General features: G+C 41.6%; 1 protein-coding gene across 7 annotated transcripts in view; it reads left to right on the top strand.

Annotated features, from left to right (window-relative positions):
* Positions 1 to 19,746, top strand: part of NRG1 (neuregulin 1) — a 251,358-nt gene that overhangs the window by 102,855 nt on the left and 128,757 nt on the right. For 2 of the 7 annotated variants that reach the window (XM_025202492.1, XM_025202486.1), the window contains exon 1: positions 5,149 to 5,782. The exons of 4 other annotated variants lie outside the window; for them this stretch is intronic. In XM_025202492.1, coding sequence (XP_025058277.1) covers positions 5,149 to 5,782 — 634 coding nt within the window. Of the gene's footprint in view, positions 1 to 5,148; positions 5,783 to 19,746 lie in introns of those variants that run through there. One more of the 7 variants, XM_025202496.1, reaches the window with a different exon arrangement.

Genomic DNA, 19,746 nt, shown 5'->3' with positions numbered 1-19,746 from the left:
CCCTGTGCCGTTCATTTAGCCAGTGGGGCCAGATACTGTGTACTTGAAGTTGGGCATCACTGCTTTATGCCAAAGTAGCCTAACATGTTATTGCAAGTAACTCTTTGCATAGAGGTTGAAATTAGTTACGAACAGCTAGAACACTTTCCTTGCTGTCTGTTACTAATGGGTTAGTTTGGTTAATTTTTTAATCTTTGATTTACAGATGAGTATGAGAGACTCACTCCCCTTTCTCTTTAAGGGTCTCTTTCCATTCATCAGGTATTGGCTTGTCTCCCAGTCTGAGACCGAACTCATGTTTAAACATCATACATCCATAATAATACGTTAATCTGGGAGTTAAAGGCCAAACCTTCCACCTTCAAGAAGAAATTACCAAAAAAAAAAAAAGAAGAAGAGTAAAAGGAAGGTAAAAGCATCACAATCACCTTCAATAGCAAAAAGTACTTTAAATGTGCACCTTGACAAAAAGTCAGCAACCCAGAGATCAGTCCCTCTGAATATCAGCCTGTGCATGGCAGCACGCCCCCAACTGGCTGAAGCAGGACAGAGCTTTGCCTCTTTTTCCAAAGCTGCCTGTCAGGTATCCAGGTTGTAGCTGTATTGGTCTAAAGGAAAAAGCAATCAGGACTCGTAGCAGAGATGATATATTTTGTTAGACCAACAAGATTTTTGCAAAAAAAAAAGTCTTTAATTGCAAGCTTTCAGGCACAAACACCATTCATCAGGCATTGGAGAAAAGATTGTAAAAGTTTGCCTAGCTGGGCAGTTTCATTGCTTGGCACATTGGCCTTGGTTCTCCTTGTGGAGCAGAGCTAGAGAAGCACACTGGAGGATGATACAGCATTTCCTCCCTATGCTTCCTTCCCCTTGCAGAATGTCCCTGGCACAGAAATGGTGAATAGAGCCTTAAAGCCCTCTTCCCCTGAAAAGGTGGACCCTGGTCTGCCACGGGTGAGGAAGGGCAGCAGGAGGTGTTAAAGCTCAGAACAGGATGAAGAGGTGTTACTGGGTGGCAAGGTGAGAAACAGCTCTAGACTGCATGGCTAGCTGGGAAGAGGGTCATGGGGAGGGTGATCTAGGCCACTTGGAGAGGAGGAGAAGGGTAGTGTTGTGCCAGCAGACTGTGAGTCCTGTCTGCAAATGCTGTGAGGGAACGGACCTGCAGCAGAGGAAGAGGCCGGGAGCTGCAGAGGAGGGTACTGCAGCTTGGAGGGAAGCCAGGCCTGAAAATATCCTGCTGATGCAGGCAGCAGAAGCAGTTTGTTCTGGATGAGGTGCAAGACACAGGGCTTGTGGCTGAGCAGCTCAAACACATAAGAAGCCACAATCAATCCCTCTGGTTACTACAGCTGTTATGCTGTAAGGCAGGCTTAATTCCTGTCATACCTCTAGCTAACCTAGCCAGACCCTTGTCTTCCACACACCACCCACATGCAGCCCTGCCTTGTAGTATCACAGAAGCCCAGAGGGCCTTGCACCAAGAAGGCCTACCTAAGGCCAGTATGTACCATGTGGCACGACACTTTTAGGCAGCCTCTTACTCAAGAGAGCAGCACAGGAGTTGCCTCCCCCAACTCCAGTGCTATATCCAGTCCTTGTGGAAGTATAGAATAATGTCTCACAATATTTGTCCTAAAGAATAATATTGAATGGGCTTGGACATGAGTGTTGTTCCATGGGTTGGCAAAGTTGAAAATAAATGGCAGTGCTGAGTGTCCTGAGCAAGAGGGTGACATACAGAGTGTTCCTGAAGCATGGGATCTTGCAATGAGGTGTGAAAAAAAGAAACCACATAATTTTTTAGGCTGTACATGAAGAGGTATCGCATCATGGTCTACCAAGCCAATAGTCTTTCTCTACAGGCTATGCAAGAGCCAGGTAAAGTTCTTATAGCTGCATTTGTTAGTTTATGGTGTTTGTGAGGCTTCTCTTGTAATCCTGTATTCATTTCTGCTAATCGTAGGACCAGACAGATGTTGACAAACTAGAGGCAATTCAGAGAATAAGCTACTGAAATGATAACTGGGCTGGAGGCACCAATTTACTGGAAAAGATTAAAAGAACTGAATGTACAGGGCTTGCCAAAGGGACAGCTGGAGATAGGGAGCATGATAATCCCTTACATATACTGTAAAGAGTTGGTTCGGCTGGTTCGAGTGAATGAAAGGGGTTATATTTGAGGATACCAAAAAAGGAAGAGAGGGAAAAAATGTCAGGGTAAATAAAAGGATGCCATTGGACAGCTGCATTAGTAAATGTGTGCACTTGGAATTTGTGATCTTTCATCTATAGAATGAGTATAACATTTTCTTATCTTACATTGGTAATGGAAAGGGCAATTTATTGATGTTTGCAACATACCTGAAATGTGCTGCATGGCAGAAAAATATAATGCAAAATATGATCAATGAGCTAATAAGGGAGAGGCGTGCTTTATAGCAAGAGAAAAAAGATAAGTAACTATGTAATCAAAGACTAGTTCTGTTATAGGTTTCTCATGATAATGTTAGCCTCCGGACTAGATCCTACAATGGAATGACAGCCTAGATTGCATGTTCACTTATCTTTTTTTTATTATTATTATTTTTTAATTTTGTTAAAGCATTCTTAGGAAGCATGTCTGTGTAAAGATGGCTGGACTTCTGGATACTCCCATGTAACTGCCATGGCGTTTTAGTTGTCAAATTTACTGTTCATGTATCTGTTTCTGGGGGCATCCTCTCCCACTGGAATCATCTGGTTTAATTTTTCAGCCTTAATACTAGGTTTGTTAGCATTTTAATGCAAATATTTTATAAAACATTATTTTGCACATACTCCTCTTGGCATGGTTGACTATAATATGCCTAATTCATAATATTCCTTGGGAGCCAGGGAAGCAATGATGATGTTAAGTCTCAGTGGCCATGTCTACGTGAGATGCTGACTGCACAGTAGCGTCACATGGCAGAAAGCGTGATGCGACGCTACTGCGCAGTAGTCTCAGGCTACTGCACAGTCAGAATCACAAAAAAGTTGTTCCTCATCACTGCTGTGCAGTAACTCTGGTTACTGTGCAGTCATTTAGGGCTTGTTTATACAAGTCCTAAATGACTGTACAGTAATGACTGAGCAGTCAGCATCTTGTATAGACGTGGCCAGTAAACAGCAGATTAGGAGTTAATAAACTGCCTGACACTTCTGTTGACATGATAGACTATATAAAGCTTCATAGGAACTACTATGCTGTCAATAAACCTGGCTTATACAAATTGTATTTACATTTCTGAGGAGATCTTTGAAGAGGGAGGTGCACATGGGGAGGACCTAATTTTTTTAACTACTATCAGTAAAAAGGGAACTTGCTGTGCAATACTGATACTAAAGAAACAAGCATAGGACAGTTCAGAGGGTCTGATTCTGTGTGCATTTTATAGAGTCATTATCTCCTGTGCATAAGGAGTGCAAAATGCTGCAAAGTCACAGGGGCAAATTTCAGCATGGGGTATATGGGAACAATGAATCATACCTGTCATCCCTCTCTTTAATGTTTATGTTAACATTCTGCCATGATATTCTGATATATATGGGTCCCACCCCCGATCTCAGTTATTCTCTCATGACTAATCTCAGTGATGCCGTTCTCCTGATTTATTCAGGTGGGGTGAGAATAGGCCCCTGTGGCATGTAACAGATCTTGCCAATACAGAGGAAGAATGGGCTAAACTAAAAAAGATAGTAGAAGCATTAGTATTTCTGGATTCTTTGGACAATTACAGAGAGGACGTCAAATGTTTAAATTTCCTGTGTCTGTTACAAGCTGGCTCCTGATAAGTATGCTTGCACCTGCAGGTTACTTTTTAGCAAATTTATTTTACAAGAAAATTCAAAAGATGGTGCTTGTCTATAATAACTTAAAGGCAAATTTCTTAAAGGTTAGAATTTAAATCATGACTTGACCTAAGATGCATCATGGCATTATCCTCAGTAAATTAAATGTATTAGGGTGTTGGGAAAGGAATGCTATCTCTAAGCATCAGGCAGGAAGAAACTGCAGTTGAAAAGCCTGCTTCCCTTGGGAGAGATCAGATATCAGACTTGCAGAGCATCAGGTCCAGCCCAGAAGGCTGCCACCTACACCCCCATCCCCATCCCAGCTTTGTGAGATTGCTACAATCGATTGCCATCTTCTCCGGGCTAAATACTGGAAGAGAGAGCGCACAACTCCTGCCTGCTTTGGCTCCCTTGATTTGATGGCCTTTATTCTTTCTAATTGGATAAAATAGGAAGTCACTGGCAGTCCTGTGTTGCTGGGTGTGCTGATTTCCCTCAGACCAGCCCTGCGGAGGGGTGGGGGTGGGGAGAGAAAGGAATGAGCGTGTCCCTGTATCGGAGAACCGTGCTGTTGGGGAAGAAGAACAGAGGAAAGTGAACGAGTGCTCAAGAAGGACAAAGAGGGAAGGGGTTGGGGGGTGGGGACAGAGAGAAAGGGAGTTACCATCCTCTTGGCATTGCTCTTCCTTTCAAACCTCTGTGTAATGATATTGTTTGCAGTGATGCTCAGAGAGCCGGCACCTGCTGCTCTGTAATGATTCAGCCTCTTTCAGTCGTTGCTTTAATACAACAGGATGCTGTTGCTACTGTCACTGCTGCCTCTACCGCTGCTTCTGTTGCCGTTGTTACTGATTTTGCTTTTGCTTCTATCGCATGACAGTTGTTTTCCTCATCTAAGCAGACACCAGCCTCTGATGCTCAAGGTGAGAAGCCAGCCTTTCAGTCTGGGCTACTGGTTCACTTAGTCAAACAATTTGATCCTTGTTTTGGGGGATTTGGGGGATTTTTGTTGTTGTATTGTTGTTTTTTTATCCCCCACAGAAGAGCTGGGATGGCTTGAGAGGCATTTCAGGAATTATAAAAGTGGTCAGGAGACAGGAGCTTGATAATTACTAAGCAATTCTATGTCTCGGGTAATAGAGAAGAGGTGGTTTTTTTAACCTTCTGGAGATTTGGGTGATGATCCTGAGCTCGGACGCTTTCCTGGCTCCCACTCTATGATTTTGCAGAGCTGTGTGATTCTTCTTTTTCTCTGTCTCCTAGTAATGGACTGCAATAGAGTTACGGTCTGTCTCTTGGAGGTGAGCTGGGTTGAGCATTTATGATTTAAATATGTCTGAAGTAGCTGCAGAGACTTTCCCCAGCCCCTCGGCTCAGCTGAGCCCCGACGCATCTCTTGAGGGGCTCCCCACTGAGGAGGACATGCCAGGGACCCAAACGGAGGACAGGAGGGGCCAGGGCATAGCAAGCCTGGCTGTTACCTGCTGTGTATGCCTGGAGGCAGAGCGACTGAGGGGCTGTCTCAACTCAGAAAAGATCTGCATCGTCCCTATTCTGGCTTGCCTGGTCAGCCTCTGCCTCTGCATCGCTGGCCTTAAGTGGGTGTTTGTGGACAAGATTTTTGAGTATGACTCTCCTACCCACCTTGACCCTGGGAGGATAGGACAAGATCCGATGGTTTCTATGGATCCTACTACACTGTCTGCCTGGGTGCTGCACACCTCCCCTTTCCCAGCACCAAGCCCCGAGAGCAAGGTTGAAGTGACAGTGCAAGCTGACAGCTCACTGGTGTCCTCTGAGCCTTTTCTCCAGCCTTCTCTGTATAACCGTATCTTAGATCTATCCCTGTTGTCCTCCATGGCACCTTCGCTACCTCCACCCACCCTGGAGCCTGAGGGGAAAGAGACAACCACAGCGTCTCAGGCACAAGCCACAGAAACTAATCTCCAAACAACTCCAAAACTTTGTAAGTAGAAGCTCATTTTGGATTGTTCTGCATCTTCCCTTTGCACATGATGTTGCATGTTTAAGTTCAAACAAACTGAGGTGCGACTTGTGTCATGCTCTGAGGAGTGCCCCAAAGATCCTTAACACTTGTGCTAAACAGGCATGTCAGGGAATGGTGTTTGGTGGTACCGCTGTGCCCAGAAAGTGCATTTAAAAGATGTTGTGTCCAAGGGCAGTTCTAAAGAGGGATCTTTGCAAGTTGTTTCACTGCATACTCCGCACAGAAGGATCAGCTGATTTACATTTTCACTGGCCTCTTTTTTACAGGAGCAAGCAGGCCATTTCACTGATGAATTCTGGTTGCATATGGCACTGAATTCTGTGCGCTTGCTAATATCTTTGCTCTGTCTGCAAAGCACTCCTGCTTCCTGTATTTTATTGCTGACAAATGTCCTTGTCATCTTCCTGGCGAAGTGAGGGATTGCAGAAGAGAAGGGTTAACTGTACATTTGTAACAACTCTAGCCAGTTCAGAGTTAATTTAGCTGCCAGTTGTAATTTTCCTTCTCTCCAGATCACAGTACAAATCTACACACATTTCTTTCCCTTCTTAAGGAGGTGATCCTGCTGAGCAAGGCTCATGAATGTTTTCTCACTGAGTTTGAAGGGATGAGTTTTAAAGTGAAGCACTTGTGCCTGAAAAGAGATGCAGAATGGGGACCCCCTGTTGAGTCTCTCTTAAGCCCTTTAAAAATCATGGAGCCAGATAATTTTCAGCAAATGAAATGATCAGTTGCTGAGAGAGAATCTGTTTGGCATTCATCCTTCTATCCTGTTAGATTGGAGCAAGTCCGGATCCCAGTCCACAAACTGCGTAAAATTGTGCAGCTCTTGCTAGAGGAAAAACAGCTTACTGATGTGCTAGAACATGGAGCTGGTGCTTGTGAGAGTTCTGCAGTGGTGAAAACTGGCAACTTGCTCTGTTGTAAAATTTCCCATAAAGGAAGACATTTCATCTTATTCCCATGATGTAACGTAGCAGTGTGACTGTGTGGTGATTGATACATATTGGACCTCATCCTGATACTACTGAAGTCAATATCGGTTTAGCCATTGAATTCAGTTAGGGTCAGTGATTATTTTGGATTACTTCTACTACCTTTTATTTTATCTTGTAATTGATAGTGAGTCAGGTCCTCAGCTGGTGTCAGTGCTCTGTACTTGAGCAACTTCAGTGCAGCAACACCCATTCCATCTGACCTCATTAATTTAACGCTAGATGTTATTCTAGCATTTTGGAAAGGCCATTTTAAAGATACACCTTCAGAATTCTGCCACCTTTGACTTTGATAGCATACCACCACTAGCTGTTAGGTGAAAAGCAACTTTTCTGAAGATAATGGTTTTATGAGAAAATTTCACTGAAACTTAATATATTCATTTAAGGGTCAGCCAGCAGAGTGTTGCCTGAGGCAGGGGGACCACATAGGCCTCTGTGTAGTCATGACAGTTATATGAAAGTTTTCTTTTTGTCTCCCACAAGTAATTAGTGCAGAAACTCTTCTTTGCAGAGTTATCATCTGTGTGTCTCTTAAGTGTCATTAAAGATACCACAGATGTCTTTGAAATCACCCCCCTTACTACACCTGGTAAAATGGCTAGAGACTACCATCCAGCTGAAATTATTTGCCAGGGGGCAGGGAAGGACAGGGAAGTACATCAAGAGCAATATGTGTGCACAAAAAAGCAAAAAATACCTACAAAATTCTGTACATTAGAAAAGGTCTTTTCCTTCTCTTGATCATTCAAAGCCTGAAGAAAATGAAAAAAGATCATCTTTTGAGCAGCCACAGGCAAAAAAACCATTATCTGCATTCAGGTTTATTTACATGTGAGAAATAAATGGGGATCCAGGAATTCTTTTCTTTTTTTTCTTTTAAAGATAGATATCTACTAAGTGACTTCCAAGCAGATACTGATAGAAAGGAAGAGGGGGGTGGCAGCTGATTTTATTTGGGTTCCACTGTATGGGAAAGAATTACTACTGCCTAAAAGCCTCAGTCAGGCAAGGTTTTGAGGCATCAAACATCCCAGTTTTCCTATGGAAGTAGGGTTAGAAAAGCAAGTTGCAAAAATATTGGCTAGAGAGTTCAAAGGGGCATAGAGAGAACTTTTTGGAACCCCTTATAATGTCTCAAGAGTTTTACAGCTGTATTTCAAATGTGTTCTTTTTTATGAACAGAAAGGATTGTTGGAAAGGTTAACAGACCCTGATCTATGCCAAGTATAAAATTCTGGGAATGATATCCTGGGATGTAACATTTGTAAATTGGATTGCCCTATTATGCATATCAATCTTTCTCCCTTTTTCAGACATCACTAAGTAATTTATTCACAGAAAACGCATGAGCTTTCCCTCTTGCAGTGATAATTTTTTTATCTGGAGCAAAGTAAAAATTGTCACAGCTCATGTTTGGTCACTTACATATCATTTCTCAACCAGACAGTCTGTGGGTCTCAGAATCCTATTCTCTTCTTCTCTTTTCTGTCTAACTCAGCATATTTTGTTTAAAGCCATATCCTTCAAGGTCACAGTCAGTCTGTTGTGGGCTAATTGATTCTTTTTATCCTGGAGTCTAGGATGGAAAGTAGGAGAGAGACAACCCTAGGAATTGTTTCTGGCTGTGTTGGTCCCAAAATCAGTTTAACCTTCTATTATCATATTTTGTATTCTATTGAAACAAAAGCAAAATACCCCTTTCTTCTTTTATGGCTTCACAGTTTTCCTTTGCTGAACCAAAAAGTAAAAGCTGATATTTTTAAGAGCTCACATATGTAGGAGGCATGCCAGTCTTAGCTCAATTATATACAAGGATGTTTCATTTACATGGGTATATATAGTATACCTTAATCTACAATCTAAGCTGGGTAAATCACATTGATCTTAAAAATGCTAATATGATGCAGGAGTTAAATTAACCTTGTCTCTTCCCCCGCCCCCCCCCCCCCACCCCTATTTTAAATGCAGTCCTGCAACTATACCTCAAGTACTATAATAGTTATGGTTTCATAGCACTATAATTATTATGTTTCTTAGTACTATAATTATTATGTTTCCAACAATAGTAATTGTTATTTTGTTTATACCTATGTAATATACAAGCTATTCTCTCCTCATAGATTTTAAGATGGTTTCACTTTCTATTTAAATGTATCCAAGCCATTTTAATTTTTTAATCTGACTTGGAGGAAGCAGGGAAGAGGTCAGAGGGGGTGATGAATGTATGTAGAGGATAAATAGAAGGTAAATGATATCCATGAAGCAATGGTGGCTTCCTTATTATCTTGGTAACATTAGGTTTGGCATTAAAGCCAGGGATTGTCTAGGTTCTCCTGACAGTCACAAGGCTTCATTAGCCTCTGCCTTTACACCTTGGGTCTGACTCAATGACATCAGTGCAAAGTGAATATGAAACACGTGTTCTGGCTTTTCATTAGGAACAAAGACGAGGCTCAGTGCAGCAAAAAACTGGGCCCTCCTGCTCTGGCTTGCTAGCATTGTGTATTTGTTTGGGGTGTAATTGACTGACTGGGGTGTACGGCCAGGGATCAAATTCTGCTTTTGGGTTGGAACACTCGGGACTTAATCCATTTCCCTGGAGCAACTTAGATTCTTATCACTGTTGCTCAGCACTGAATTTGGTCCAAGGGCATGGCATTGGTAGCTAGGACTATTGCACAGCTCTGGAATGCTGTTATGGTTCACCCCAGGCAGGCCCAGCCTAATCTTTCAGTCGGGTTAGGCCGTTAGTCTTTGCCATAGCAGGAGCCTAATTTGGCATTTCTGCCTGTCTGTGAAGAAGAGTCAGGCCATACCATGGTGGAATGGCTCATCATCATTGCCTCACTGCCAGGATGTGCACAGAATGAGATAAATATGAGTTCCTCTCCTGGCTGTGTCAGGTGATGGTGGTCACCTTGGGCCAGCCAGTCCATTCTCCCAGGTTTCATTTCTGCATAAGGGATCATGGAGGTGATTATGTCTTCCTGCGTTGTGCAAGTTGGCTATCATTTACAATGCATTGTAAGGATGAAAAGTATTAAGAACCATGGTTATTTATCCTCTCTCAGCTTTGATGGTGCTCTTGGTATTTTTTTTTCCTTTCTCTGATTCCTACTTCCCAGTGAATTGCTGCCTTTCTCTGTCTCTCCCTGTGAAAAGTGTCAGAATAATCACTATGGTATCATTTTCACTAAGAAAGATGCATAAAAACAAGCCAATCCAGATCTGAGAACCAAACTGTATAGCTCAAAAACCAATCCTAATTCCACCCATAGTAATCCATGCATGATGGCATAATTTTTAGTGTAAATGCACCCATTTTAGGGTTTTTTTCTTTTAAAGAATAAAAAACTTGCCTTAAAGTGGCTTTGCAGCAGATTGCACTTATTTTTCATATTTCTACTCCATACCTTGTTTTCTTTGCTCTTAACCTCTCTGTCTCTTTCCTTCTTTCTCATTCTCCTATCTGTGTCTGCATTTAATTTCTTCCTTCTCTGTCTGTTCCCTAGCCTCCATTTCATTTCCCCTTTCCAGTAATTTTTCACCTTGCAAGGAAAGATCTGTCTGAGGGAACAATGCACTCAGACCTACTATTCCGCAAAAGATCAGCCGGGGTTCCTCAAAAGATTGGGAGTAATGGCAGAGTGGGCTGGGAGGTGGTGCACCGCCATTGCTGGACCAGGTCGCCTGGCTCCACATCTGTTCACAGGACAAAGGTATGGGTTTCACATCAGAAGTGATATGAAAGGGTTCCATGACTATGAAAGTTTGAAAACCACTGCTCTATTCCATACAAGCCAGGGAGTTCTGCTTAGAGATCATGGGCAAGGCCTTATATCTAATAGATGGGTCTTCAGGAGAGTGCTTGTTTGTAAGTTAGAGGCAGGAGTAGTCTTCCCCAAAGCACAGAGCTAGGTGTGCTTCACGTCCCAATGAATAAGGCTTTAGAAGGCATGAGCTTTTTTCAAATAGCCTGATTCTTATATCTATGGACATCAACAGCTACTAATCATAAAGAGGTTCTCATGTATGCATATGATGTGAAGCCCCATGTATGCATACCGGGTTAGGCCCTAATCCTTTAGTTTAATGAGATTTCAGAAGAGCATAAGATATCAGCTTTAAAACGTGCAGTAAGGAGACACAGGATGTTTGTCTGGCTTTAGAAATCCTGAGGGGCATATCTTGGGCCTCCAGAAACCAGGGAAGGTCAAGCAAATGCTGATATACCGAGCCATCCAGTCTCTGTATAATCCTTAGACACTTGTCACTCTAGTAGCCACTAGCCAAGTGCTGATAAGGCCTTGCAGATGTGTGAATAAGAGGAGTAATACTGAAAATAAAACAGAGTTGTGCATACGTGCACTATGTGAGGGTGGGGCATGTGCATGTAAAATAGGGGAGCATAATGTTTTGCGATGCCACAAATTGTGGATGTTTGTATTAGTTGCAAGTAGCAGAGCCATGGCCAAAGTGCTCAGATCTTCCCAAACATATAATAAAATCTTTCTAGATCCTTCTGCAATCACACATTTGATTCATATGACTCATTTTGAGCAGTTTTGGTTCCTTTAAAGTCTCTCTTCCCTTTTAAAAATTGTTAAAAGCATGGAAATAGTGATTCCATTTGTATGTGAGAAGACTACAAATGATTTAAAATCAATAGGCCAAATTCTGTCCTTACTAACATTGGTGTGATGCCCCAGAGGACTGCAGACTGTATCTATAGATACTTTGGCCAGAATTTTTCACTATATTTTGTCAAGAAAAGCTCACAATGTTAGAGGAAAAATAGTTTCTCAAGTCTCTGCTCTTAACAATGTAATTTTTTCAGCCTGACATAATAGATTGTGAATAACCATTAAAAAAAATAATAGCTTGATCTTAACATTTCATTATAAGCCTAATTGAAAATTAGTTCTTTGTTCAGACTGTGTTGAACTTAAAGAAGTCCTTGGTATTTTTATTTATACGTGTCTGTGTGATATTGATACACTTCCATACAGATGATACATTTTTATATATGGTGTGATGGACATAATAATTTACTTATTAAAGTGAAGTCTGGGGCTGCATTATATTATACATTTTGAAGCCACAGGCAGAATTCCTGAAAAAAAGGATAGGCCTAGTATTTGGATTTTCACTGCAGTGGATGATAATCATTATTTTTCTTTATCTGTTATACTTATTTTACTTTTTTTATGAATAAATCCAAGATACAAAATAACAGATTTGTCATTCAAAAACATATCCAATCACCCAGATAAAGACGGACAGACATTGATCTTCTATCAACTGTGCTAATCAAAGTCCACAGAAGTCATGTTCCCTTCCACTCCTCCCCACAATCTCCAAAAGTTCCTCAATATTTCCATTATCATCTCTATACAATAATTCATCCCCTCTTTTTCCCTAGAACTCTGCATAACATAAATCTTATTATCTTCTTCTCATATCTGTTTTAAATTTTTAAAAAGATGCTAAATTTATTCTTAAGTGTTCAGTCATAGAACTTGCACTTTGATATTCAAAAAAGTTCCTCAAATATTCTGGTTTGGAGACAGGAGAAGATTTTTTTTTAGCAAATTCCAAAAACACCCATCAAATTTTCAAGTGAAATTTTTGCCTTCTCCCCTGGAGAACACTGACTTCATAGGACAACTTTTGCATTACTAAAACATCCCAAACTTTTCTAAAACGGTCAGTGATTTTAGAAGGGGTGGTCACTTCTCTTCCAGGCTTTTGCAACTGTAATTCTTGCAGCCATTAGAAGATGAGTGATCAATTCCTTATATCACTTATATGTTGCAGAGCATTCAGGAAGGTTCCTTAAGAGACTAAGGGATTAACTGATAATTGGCATCCAGTTATTTTTCTCACTGTCTCCAATTTTCTTCCAGAGCAGTTTATTTCTATGACACATCCACCACATGGTAGGATCCTCCCAAATGCCCTCCAACATTTGCCTGTTCCTATACAATAAATGCATTTAATTTTAGGTGGAGTGAGATACCATTGATACAGGATTTTAATAATTTTCTGTTGTTATTGTGCAGATGTACTTGTGAAGACCATTGTTCCAAATGGTCTCCCATTCTTCAGCACGGATTTCTGATACATTAGCCCACCTTTTCATAAATAGTGTTTTTTCTTCTATATGGCTATTTAAAATTGTTTATATAACATAAACAATAAGTCTCTGTGTTTTATCAGTGTTACCAATACTTTCTCTAATTCACTCAGACTTCTGCTGAGGGTTACCTTTCTTTGTACTTTTTAGTGCAACAGTAGTTTAAGTGCATTTCAGTAAAGTACACATAAAACCCACCTCAATCTTGAAGTGCCGACATAACTATTTGGTTATAAAATGCATATAGTACTTTCCTCACATTAGATGAGAAGGCAAAGTTTGGCTTAAAACAGGTCAAGTGTCAGGTTAGTATGTATTTGTGCATTTGCTTTGTGGCATGAAGCTAGAATTATATAAACAAAACCTTTTATATTTTAATAATTTGCAGTCTTGCTAATGGAAATGTAATAGATTTGCTGCAGAAACCCAACTCTGGATCAATACTGATGTAATGAGACAGCTAGTTCAGGGAAAAAACATGTGATAGTAATCTACAGAAGACAGTACCTGAGCAGAAGCCACCCTGGCTGCATGGCAGAAAAGGGCAGACAGGCCTGATCAAACAATGTAGCAGTTGATGGAGTGCTTCTTGGAGAAAGAATGTATCTCATCAAGGGCATACAGGTGTTAAAAGAAAAGGCATTAAGAATGTATTGGTTGCAATTGTGGGATGGCACTGTTTCTTGATGCAATTAAAATATTTCTTTGGGGAGAATCTCTTTATGGAAACTGCATCTTTTATAAGATGAAACTATGCAAAGTGAATAAGGGAGTGTTTAGGCTCTGTCTTTAGCAACCAGAAAACTCCTTAAAGGAACAGGAGAGAAGTCCTTAAATCAGGGGGATCCCTAGGTGATATTAAACGGGTATAGCTGACTGTTCTCTCTCTTCTCCCTATTCCATGTAGGTAAAGAATACCAAAGGGGTTGAACAGGGGCAGGATGTGACAGGGCAGAATGACTGGTACAGTGGCTGGCTGACTCCAGTACAACTTAGAGCTGCCTTAAGGCAAAGCAGCTTTAAGGTACATCAGAAGCAATTTGGGCTTCTGACCAGTGCAGAATAATAGTGCCAAAAAGGTGGCACAGATCCACTACTTCCTCTTCTATTGCACTTTACTATTATTAGCTTCCTCCTATGTGACATTTCCTAGCTAAACTATTTTTTTTCTTTTTATAATTCTTTGCTTAAAATGTCCTGGAACTACTTGGCAATGGGTTTTCATGTCTCAAACTTAAAAAAAAATTGACAGTGCATAATGATTCAGTTTTTAAGATGAAAGGAAATCAATAATGGCTTGATAGCATCACATGATGCTAGGTAATGTATATGAAGCAAAACTCTTAAGCATGATTAGTAACATTGTTCAGTTTCACTAGAGAGGGACAGAAAGAGATTTGAATCTTACACTTTTACTAATCAATTAATTCTTATGATTATACATATCAAAAGGAAAAAAGAATAGCCCCCACACTAAAAAACCTCTTTATTCAAGAAAAAGATTCCAACTTCATGAAAAATTACTTGACTCTTCTAAAGTGTTGACTAGAAGTCAACGTGAAGGTGCCAGAAATAGATCTCAGTAAAAAAAACCTTACCTTTTTACTACAGGCAGCTACTTTAGTGGTGGTAATTCGGTTTTTCAGCCTTACAGAGAATGGCCTAGATTTTGATTAACGCTAACACCCTTTTGCATTGTCAGAGCACTTGAAAAAGGCCTTCATATAAATGAATCTTGGGCCCTAATACACAGAACCCTTTGTTGGCACTGCAGATTCAGGGACATGGTACTATTTGGCCCTCAGTGTTGTTTAGGGATCTTGTTCCTTTAAGGGATGCATTGATGTAAGCAGACTTAATATTAAATTGTGTGAACAGTTTGACCTTGCTACTCATAACTTTACAAATTTCAGTAAATACTCAATTGGGGTCTCCGTGTACATGCAAATGTAATTGCATCTATCATAAGTGGATTGGTTCCTTAGGAATGTGCATTACTACCTGTGCTATTATAAGGCCCCCTAAAGGCTAATTGCTGCCTTGTCTTGTCTTGCCTTGCCTCTCTCTTCTCCAGAAGACAATGTAAAAAGGCACCTGTTTTATTTGCAACAAAAGTCATTCCTTTGCGGGTCCTTGGTAACAAAATACAAAGGATGGGTGGTTCACCAAAATGCCAAATATTGATGAAGACCATGTGAATCCTGTTAACTGATTGATAAAATTGTTCCTGTTCACCTTTGATATCACTATGTCATTACTGACTTAATGATACTTTCCACAGTTTCCATTGCTGGAATCAGTAGCATTGTAGTGAGAGTTACAAATGTTAAGCTATGATCATAAAATCAAAGAGAAGTAGGCCCTCTAGAGGTCATCTGGTCCATGCCCCTGCCTGAGGTAGGATCTTCCCTATCCAAACCATCCTTTACAAACCATAATCTAATTTCTACATAAATTCACAACACAGACCAAACACCCTTACTTGCCACAGGTAAAGGAGGGTAACCACAGCAGCCAACATCCTGCTTCTATGCAGTGCTGTCAGTATATGCTGAAGGGATCCGGGAAAGAGAGCCATGTCCCTGCTACAGAGGAAGGCAAAATCCCACAGCCCATACTAACCTGATCGTGGAGTAAAATTCCTTCCAAACCACAAATATGGTGATCAGTCTAACCCTAAGTGGAGGGGCAAGACCCTCTAGCCAGGAACCTCTGATTTTGTTCCAAGCAGGAGCATTGGCACACCCCAGTCAAAATCCTCAGCCTTGGCTGTGGCCAACACCCAATGCCACTCAGGAAAGCTTAAAAACACCGTGACACATGTAGCAGGGAGGGGAGAGGAGGCAACCAGCAAAGCCCAGAAGCAGGGAGAATACCCATAGTAGAACACAGGCGTAGCTATGCCTAGATCATTCCCAACCAGTGGGTGTCCAACCTCTTCTTGAATACCTCCAGTGATGGAGTCCACAACTTACCAGGCAGTCTGCTATTCCATTGTCTCACTATTCTCACAGTGAAGAAGTTTTTATGGATATCCAATCTAAACTTACTTTGCTGCAGCTTTAAGCTATTGGTCTACATCCTCCTCTCTGCAGCAAGAGAGAAAAGGTGCTTCCCTCCTCCTTTTATGGCAGCCCTTCAGGTGTTTGAAGACTGCTATCATGTCTCCTCTTAAGCACCTTTTTCTCAAGCTGAATATGCCTAGCTCCTTCACCCTCTCCTCACATGCCTTGCCTTCCAAGCCCTTGATCATCTTTTTTGCCCACCTCTGGACCTCTCTAACTTTTCCATGTCCTTTTTAACATGTGGAGCCCATGGCTGCACCTGGTGCTCCAAATAAAGCCTAACCAGTGCCAAGTAGAGAGGCCCTATCACTTCTTGCACTTAATGCTTCTATTGATGCATCCAAAAACCACATTGGCCTTTTGTATGGCTGCATCTGCAGACTCCTATCAAGTCTGTAGTCTACCAAGGCATCAAAGTCTTTTTCTATAGTGCTGCCATCCAGCCAGGTGTCACCTTTTTTATTATGATTATTATTCCTCCTGAGGTGTAGCACCTTGCATTTGTCTGCACTGAATGTCATCCTGTTACCTTTAGCCTAACTTTCCAGTCTGTTGAGATCATTCTGAATTGTTCTCATCCTCCAACATGTTCACAATCTTTTCCAGTTTTGTGTTTTCTGCAGACTTGCTCACGGAGCTTTCTATGCCAACATCCAAATTGTTAATAAACACGTTGAACAGCACTAGGCCTATGGCAGACCCCTGTGGGACTCCACTTGAAACCGCCTGCCATTCTAACATTCACCATTTAATAATTATCCTTTGCTTGCTACTGTTGAGACGATTATCTACCCACCTTATAGTATTTTTATCTAACCCGTATTTCTCCAATTTGTTTATGAGAAAATTGTGTGGGACCTTGTCTAAAGCCTTGCTGAAGTCCAGATACACTATATCCACAACATTCCCTTCATCCACCCAAGCAGTTACTTTGTCAAGTTTGTTCAATGCATTTTTTTCATAAATCCATGCTGACTGCTTGTGATCAGCCTTCTGTAGGATATGCTACAGTAATTTCCCAAGTATTGAGGTGAGGCTAACTCATTTGTTGTTCCCAAATCCTCCTTTTTGTCTTTTTTAAAGAGGGATACTATGTTGGCCCTTTTCCAGTCCTGTGGTACCTGGTCTACCTTATATTAAAGAGCAAGATGCAGGTGTGAGCCCAGGTTTTTGTTTAATACCTTTAACTGCAATGTAGTAACTGGAGATGCTCAGGAACAAGAAGCCTACCTCATACACACAAAGGCCACTCAGATGACTAATTCTTGTGTTGCCCTGGAGCTCGTGGACTGTGTCTTCCTAGAATAGAAAACATACACTGGAACCACATGCCTGCCACTGTCGCTTGACAATGCTGTATGTATGTGCTTCTCCGTCATCTCTGTTGGGTCAAGGGTGTTTATTCAGAGCTGAATGGCCTCAGTTCTTTTAGGACTGGGTTCTCCCTCCTAAACTTCCCCTGGAGCAAAAAGAAGCTACATAGTCTAGACACACACCAGAGGGAAGACTTTGGGATCTATCCACAGTTTTTGTCCACCTGCCTGTCCTGCTCAGGAATATAGAGTCAGGACAGTGAAGGTATCGTGCTATGGCTTCAGACCTGTGATTTTAAACCTTGCTCCAAACTTTTGCCAAAGGCTGTTTCTAGTGATCACACCTGTAGTCATTTGAATTTGGGTGTCAAGGCTCTTTGGATGTGATACTAGCCACATCACTTGCCTGCCATTAGTGAGAGACACTGGTGTGCTTTAACTGCATTAGCCTGATGGGCCACTAAGCTGAGATGATCCTTTACTCTTTTCTTTTTCCCTTATGTGGTGGGTTCTTCTTGGTTTCTGTCTTACCACAGATCTCTCCAATGATGGCAGCACATCTGCATTGGCTCACCATGCTAGAGTTTCATGGTCTCCAGTCAGCCTACTTATCACTGGGCCAACAATTAATTGTATGAATTCAGGAGCCAGGTAGTAATAAGAATAGCAACTGCTGGTGCCATGGTTCAAGAAGATAGAACAAGCAGGTTGTGATACATATGCAATGCATCACTGTTGTGATTTCTAATGTCTTGAAAGGGCATGGTACTGGACAGTAAATATAACAATATGGTGACATTGCAGTTTATTAGAGCCTTAGACGTTAGACAGAGGAAAAGACAAATTACACTAGCTGTCATGAAAACAAAATGTTGTCAGCGGTGGCTGCCTAGGTGATGTCAAAGATACCAAAGTTATTTCCAGTGCCTGTCCAGGAGGGGAGTTTGGTTTACATTGTTGGCAAATGTCAGTTTTTTAATGGTTTCTCTCTAGGTTCACAGTGTAATGACCAGGGATCCTGGTTTTCTCTGATTTAAAAAAATCCCCAATTTTCAGTTAAAAGAAAGTAACCCCAAATCCACATTTTCCGTGATTTAAATGAAACACCACTAATATATATGTATTATGGTGTTTCATTTTTATCATAGAAAAATGTGGATTTGGGGTTACTTTTTTTTTTTTACCAAAAATTGGGGATTTTTTTTAAAATCAGAGAATGAGCTGTCCAGTCTAATTCCAGCTCTCACAAATAATGGATCTTCCATTATTTCCTATGGGAGACTGGTCTATAGCCTCATGCACCTGGCAGCCAAGATTTTCAGGCTGGATTTTTGTTCACCAAGCTTCATATAAAACAGGAGTCTGCGGTCAAAATCAGGTCCACAAAGAGCCCCGTGGGTCAGATCCAGACCCAGCAGCAGTAGTATGGCAGTTAATAGAGCCATTGCTTCTCCCTCCACCCCTGCCAGTGACATGCATTCCCGTCAGAACTTTGCCAGTGGGAATTTGACAGCAGGTCTCACCCACAAATTCCCAACCTCTCTACCAGTCCTGCAGCCTGGATCCAACCTAAGGGTCACATCTTTAACACCCATGATATGAAGTATTACAGCAAGCTTCAGAGATTGCTGTGAATCTTACCAGTGCAGTCCAACAACGCTAGTTCCAAGAAAAACAGAGATGATAATGCTTTGTAAGGTGTTTTGAGATCAATTAATGAAAAGTCCTATGGAAGCTAGTTGGTTTTGGTGCCGTGACTAGGGACAAAAGAGAAAGAAAACCACAATTATTTTTACCTTGTATTACGTTATACTCTACAGGATGAATATAAATTGTGTGTAGTAGAAACTGTGGGGTTTCCAATTTGATTATTCTGTTAGAGAGTATCAGAGAGCAAGGCACGAGAAAGATTGAAAGAGCATGGAGTTGCTCAGGCTCTGAGACCTTTGGAGCCAGCATAAGGAGGATCTTTGGCCTGCAGTGCAAGGGGAGAGTTAGAAAGAGAGAGAGGAGGATTGGGAAAGTGTAAGTGTTCGTATTGTAAGAGATATGAAAGCAGGACACAGAGGAGGGAAGAGATGGATCTGCCTAGGAAATCTGAGGGAGCACAAGTGTGTCCCCCTACCCCACTGGAAGAAAGTAAGCAAGGCCTGGTCCTCAGTACCATAAATCAGGGGGTTTCAACCTTTTTAAAGAAATGTACCCCTTCTCAGGGAGGAGGGTGGCGGGGCTTGCACATGGCTGTTGCTGCTGCCTGCAACCACCACATATGCCTCAGTGGGCTGCTGATGGGCCTCACACCCGGCCAGTCGCTTGCTGCCCATCATGATGGGCCTCACACCCAGCCAGTCGCTGGCGGCCCCTCAGCAGCCCATGTAGCCACATGTGTGACCAGCCATGTGCAGGGCGC

This window comes from Alligator sinensis, unplaced genomic scaffold (genome assembly GCF_000455745.1).
Source record: "Alligator sinensis unplaced genomic scaffold, ASM45574v1 scaffold560_1, whole genome shotgun sequence".
In the NCBI taxonomy this organism is placed as follows: domain Eukaryota; kingdom Metazoa; phylum Chordata; order Crocodylia; family Alligatoridae; genus Alligator; species Alligator sinensis.
Note: the sequence above shows the minus strand (reverse complement) of the source record. Positions and strands in the feature narration are given on the sequence as shown.